The sequence below is a fragment of the Octopus bimaculoides genome, chromosome 27 (genome assembly GCF_046866305.1).
Source record: "Octopus bimaculoides isolate indiv1 chromosome 27, ASM4686630v1, whole genome shotgun sequence".
Taxonomy (NCBI): Eukaryota; Metazoa; Mollusca; class Cephalopoda; order Octopoda; family Octopodidae; genus Octopus; species Octopus bimaculoides.
The window spans coordinates 17,801,608-17,807,607 of record NC_142954.1 but is presented as its reverse complement, the minus strand read 5'-3'; the positions used below and the strand labels follow the sequence as shown (position 1 = coordinate 17,807,607).

Sequence of the window (6,000 nt, the reverse complement as noted above, 5' to 3'; positions counted from 1 at the left end):
AATGGGGCAGCAGAGTCTGTAGCAGAAGCAGTGACCGATTCCATAGTAGAAAGTGCAGCCAGTACCATATTGGAGTCAGCCGCCGAGTCTGTGTTAGAAACAGCCACCGAGTCTGTGTTCGAAACCGCCACCGAGTCGATACTAGAAGCAGCAACCGAGTCAGCATTCGAAACCGCTACTGAGTCAATACTAGAAGCAGCTAGTGACTCTGTGCTAGAGGCCGCCACTGAGTCAGTCACAGAAGGAATATTTGAAGGGGTTATTGAAGACTCAGCGGCAGACGTCCTTACAGAAACCATGAATAACGTTGCCGAAGCTGCAGCAGATAGCCAAGTGTTTTCGCCTTTGAACATGCTTGGAATCGAGGTTATTATCATTGTATATGTTTGTGCGTGACTATATATATATATATATATATATATATATATATATATATATATATATATATATATATATATATATATATATATATATATATATATATATGCATGTGTGTATACATTTGCATGAGCTGCACTACTGTTTGTTTTCTTGTTTTCGCTCAGAACACAGTTTGACCAATAACCGTTGCTACCTTCTACTTGCCATTGTTAATTTTGTTTGATTCATCGAAAAAAGATAGTTTGACAATGTTTTTTTCTTTTCAATATCAGTGCAACCTCGAACAATTTAACTTCTCATGTTTTCAAACACTAAACTGCTTTCTTCATAGCTCCGTAGATCTACTTTCGCCTTTGCCGTTTTTGTTTGTTGCATGCAATGATCCCCTTTAAATTTATTGCATGCGTTTTGGGTGGGGAGTAAAATTCAAACGCATATGAATAAAAAAAAACGACAGAACGATGACCTCCATATTCGTTCTTGAAAGGTCCCGAATCCTAAGTTCCTTACGTTAATGAATCAAGTATGTGTAAGTACATACACAGTCGTCTGAAAAGAGTTGGTCTGCCATGGTAGAATACAGCAGTGATTAGCTGTTCATTGTCAAGTAAAAACAATATCTTTTAGACGGAAATTTTCGTTTATGAAAATATACTAATTGCTGAAATCGGAATAGATAGATTTTCATTTACTTTACGTTTTCGAAGCCAATAGACCATGTAATAATTGGCACAGTATTATTTTTCAGATTCAAGTTTATGTATTCCAGGTCATTGACATTTATTCTATGCAAGATAATTTGACTAACTATATTAATCGCTTTCTTATTAAGACTAAATATACCATCATTTTGATTCTCGATGTTCATCGTGCACAGAATGATTTATTGGTTGGATGATGTTAGGACGGATCAGCAAAGAATTTGTTTTCTTTATTTGTAAACAAGAACCACAAAGTCTTGTTAGATTCATCAGTCCGGGTTAGGTTTGACTGAGGAGACACAACAATGTTGAAACACTGGATGTCCCAGTCACCTTACTCCCAATATACAGAGTGTGTTATGAACACAATTGTCTGAAGGAAGAAAGTTTTAAGAATGAATGGATATGAATGTCATCGTTCTGATTCTCGCTGTTTCCCGTGCACAAGAGAGTTTGTGGCTGTGTGGTAAGAAGTTTGCTTCTCAACCACATGGTTCCGGGTTCAGTCCCACTGCGTGGCACCTTGGGCAAATAGGAATTTGGAAAGAAGTTTCAATAAAATTAAGTTCTAAACATCGAATGACTATGGGTGTCCACCAGAATAAAATAGTAATCAAAGAGGTCCCTACATAAGAAATGGTCGAGAACCAAAGCTCAAGACAACTGCAAGACGCCTTCGCTCAGAGAGATTTTTACTTCTTGCGTTACACAAATTTTGTTTTATTTTACGGGTTTTTATTAATTCTTAATTTTGTTATAGTTGCTGTTTAGACTCAGATCAAACCTGTGACTAATGTGTCAGATGTGTGCCTGCTCATAACATTCGAAACCTTGAGCCCGTCATCGCTGTACAGACCTACCAATGTTTTAAGAGAGCTCTTATATATTTTGACTCCGGTACCGCATCCTATAGTTACACGAACCTCATGTTCTCTATTTTTTTATCCCAGCAAATAGGAGGGATCTTCTGACTGGCAAAATAATATATAGATCCCATTGTTTATCTTCAAGGGAAAATTTTAACTTTTATAAGAAAATCTTCGTTTATGGAAATTTATAGATCAATAAAATTGAAATGTATAAATTTACACTTTATTTTCGACGCAATTAAGTTACTTAAGTAACACATTCGAATTTACAGATCTCAAAATGACGGCATCTATTCTATGTAAGATTGCCCTGCTAGCTATGATACAATCTTCAACAATATTAATGAGTCTGTAAGGCGACGAACTAGCAGAAACTTTAACACGCCGGGCGAAATGCTTTACGTTCGGAGTTCAAATTTCGCCGAGGTCGACTTTGCATTTCATCCTGTCAGTATCAATAAATTATGTACCAGTTGTGTGCTCGGGTCGATCTAATCGACTGGCCTCCTTCCCCAAAATTTCGGGCCTTGTGCCTAGAGCAGAAAAGAATATTAACGAGTGTGTATTTCAGTGAGATCTCGATGTATTTACGATCCTTTAGTGTAACGAAGGTGGTACTTTGGGGGTGAAACATTTAATTTTGTCATAGATGATGTATTTTGTGGAAGTCTATTGCGCATGCTCATTTCGTTTTTTGCACTGTTGCTGCTTGTTTCAGTTTACTTTTGCTGAAGAGTTTGTTGTATTGTGTTTTTGGTTTGTTTTTGCATATTTTCTTTGCTCTGGTTGCAATTATGATTGTGATTTTAAACAATTTTGCTGCTTTTGCACCTGTTTATTTCATGTATGTGTATATGTATGTATGTATGTATGTATGTATGTGTGTGTGTGTGTGTGGTGTGTATATGTGTGTATGTATGTATGTATGTGTGTGTATGTGTGGTGTGTGTGTATATGTATGTATGTATGTATGTATGTATGTATGTATGTGTGTATGTGTCGCATCCTTTCTTCCGTTTTCTCTCTATGTCTTATGTGCAAACATAAAGAAAAACCCTTCATCAATTGTCGGCTGTCTGATGAGTAGATAGACAGCCGACAACTGATGAAGGGCCGTTCTTTGTGTTACTTGTCTTGTTTTCCATTTTTTTCTCTCGTTGTTTGCGTATTTAACTCATTTCACACACATAACATAAATATATGCATATATATATATTATTTATATTATATATACACACACACACACACATATGTATACATACCTATATAATGTACACAGTCACATATAATCATAGACCATACAGACATATGTATATACACACAAACACACATTTATTATAAAAATTTTATGTTTATAAACGGAGAAAAATTTACTGAGTCCTGAGAGTGAAATGTTCATATTCTGTATGTAACTGAAACTTCGATCTAAATCTATGCTCCGTGATTTGAAATGTTCAAACGATTGTACGTCGTTTGAACAGTCGGAAACGTGAAACCCTGAGTTGCGAATATGCATATACGCATGTGTGTGTGTGAGTGCGTGTATATGTATGTATGTATGTATGTATGTATGTATGTATGTACGTACGCATGTGCTGGTATGTATGTACGTTGGTATGTGTATGTTCGTACGTATGTGTTTGTATGTATGTATGTATGTACGTACGTATGTTTGTATGTACGTACGTATGTGTATGTATGTATGTATGTATGTATGTATGTATGTATGCATGTATGTATGCCTTTATGTACGTTTGCTTTATTTCTCATTGTTATCTTTCAGCCAATGAATTACCGACAGTTATACCAGATGGTGGCAGGGGTGACAGTTCCGGAAACGGACTACCTGGAGCCTTACATGGCAACAGTCGTCTACTTACTGGTCGTCATCACTCTTGGACTGGTTCTAAGAAAACTTACCAAAGCCATCATGCCTGCCAGTATTCAGGTCTACTTGGTCGAATTTGTGGCCACCATGGAAGTGTGTTCGTATTTCTTTGAGAACAATTTCGTTCTGAAACACTACGGATACACTGTATTCTTCTTTGTCATCGTGCTGGAGATTCTTATTTCGAACAGGACCCTGGAAGGTGCATCCGAAAATCCTATCAAGGCGCTGGACGAATTTTCGAAACGTGAGATTGGATTCGACAAGGCAATATTGAAAATTGTGGTTCAGTGTTTTGGCGGTCTTGCTGCCTACCGACTGGCCCAGCTGGTTTGGTCGCTAGACATGATTGAAGATCACCACGTGAGGTACTACGAAGTTTCTTGCGACACCGACTTGGTCACGTCTATCGCTCTCGGGTTCCTTGTCGAGATGGGAGCAGCTTTTATCGATACGTATCTGGGCAAGCAGTCTCTGTCATCGACGCCGTTCATCGATGAATTGATTAAGGCAGTCAATGGTGGAGTTATGATTGTCGGCGGTAAGTGGAGTAACAACTTCGTTTTGTCTTCTCGCTTTTGTTATTTATGTATATATATATATATATATATATATAAATCAAAATAAGCAAAATAAGGTGATTAAAATCAACATATATATATATATATATATATATATATATATATATATGTATGTATAAAGAGAGAAAAAGATAAAGAGACCACTGGCAATTTAGAAATATATTTTATGGATAAGACTTTATCCATAAAATATAATTTTAACTTTGCCATTGGTCTCTTTATCCTTTTCTCTCTTTATATATACACACGCTAATACACGACCCATGTTATATTCCCCACTCATGTTGATACAACGACAGGGGCAAAACTAGTCGGTATACAGCACTTACTCGGTATTACCTGTATCCTTAGGGTTTGGTTGAATCCAATAACCTTTATATATATATATATATATATACCCTCATAAAAACAACATAGGTAACTTAAAATTCTTTAAAAACAATATTAATAACCATGAGGATAGTAATAAGGATAATAAAATCTGGCTCATAATCCCATTTGGGAGAAATATCAGGAGTAATCTGATAGCTAAGTTTAGAGAAGTGATAGGTAGACACTTCCCAAGGAGCTCACACTATGGTAAGATTATCAACACACATATAATCAGATTTGGATTTTCAAATACTAGGAACATAGCACAGATAATAGCAGCACATAACATTAAAATACTTGAGTCTAGGGAAACAGGTATGAATGAGAATTTGAATAATAATATAAATGGCAGTAATAATAATAATAATAATAATAATAATAATAATAATGAGAATGATAACAATGATGGTAATAATAATAATAATAATAATAATAATGATAATAATGGTGATAATGATAGTAGTAGTAATAATAATAATAATAATAATAATGGAGGTTCATTTATTAATAATAGGAGTAAGAGCATAATCACAGTAAAAGAGGTAAACCCTAGGAGAATAAAATTTGAAGGACCTAATGCGAAAGTCAAAAATATAATATATCAATGCAAAGTAAAGACTCAAACAGATACCATGGCATACTTGGGGTGCACTTCAGGACAGGTATGCCGTAGAATTTCTAACCATTTCTCATGCTTTAGAGATAGGAAGAAAATGGCTAGCACTAGTCTTAGCAAATACATCTGGGGTCTTAAGGAAAGTAATAAACAGTATTCATTAGAATGGTCTATAATAGCTAGATCAATGCCATATGAGAGAGGAAGAAAGTATTGTTCGCTCTGTACGGTGGAACTGTACCACATACTCTTCTCTAAGGATAAATTGATTAATAAAGTAAAGAATAATACTCTGAAATGTACGCATATCATAAGAGGTACATTTCGTTGGTATAAATGATCTCAAGATGTGATGAAGTACAGCATGATGTCTCATGTGTGTGCAATTATGCATATATGGATGAGTGCATAAAAGATAGTGTGTGTGTGTGTGTGTGTATATATATGTATGTATGTATATATGTATATATATATATATATATGTGTATATATATCTGTGTATGTATATGTAGGTATGTATATATATGTATATATGTGTATGTGTATATGTGTGTGTGCATGTGTATGTATATATGTATGTGTGTTGTATTTG

At 35.2% G+C, this 6,000-nt stretch overlaps 1 protein-coding gene and 1 long non-coding RNA gene across 4 annotated transcripts in view; one reads left to right on the top strand and one right to left on the bottom strand.

Annotated features, from left to right (window-relative positions):
* Positions 1–6,000, bottom strand: part of LOC149130870 (uncharacterized) — a 506,474-nt gene that overhangs the window by 176,478 nt on the left and 323,996 nt on the right. The window lies entirely within an intron of this gene.
* LOC106881252 (aquaporin-11) overlaps positions 1–6,000 on the top strand; it is a 47,051-nt gene that overhangs the window by 37,642 nt on the left and 3,409 nt on the right. For 2 of the 3 annotated variants that reach the window (XM_089343241.1, XM_052977212.2), the window contains exons 2-3: positions 1–366; positions 3,735–4,380. The exon at positions 1–366 is cut by the window's left edge and continues 458 nt beyond it. In XM_089343241.1, coding sequence (XP_089199367.1) covers positions 1–366; positions 3,735–4,380 — 1,012 coding nt within the window. The remainder of the gene's footprint in view (positions 367–3,734; positions 4,381–6,000) is intronic. The other variant, XM_089343242.1, reaches the window with a different exon arrangement.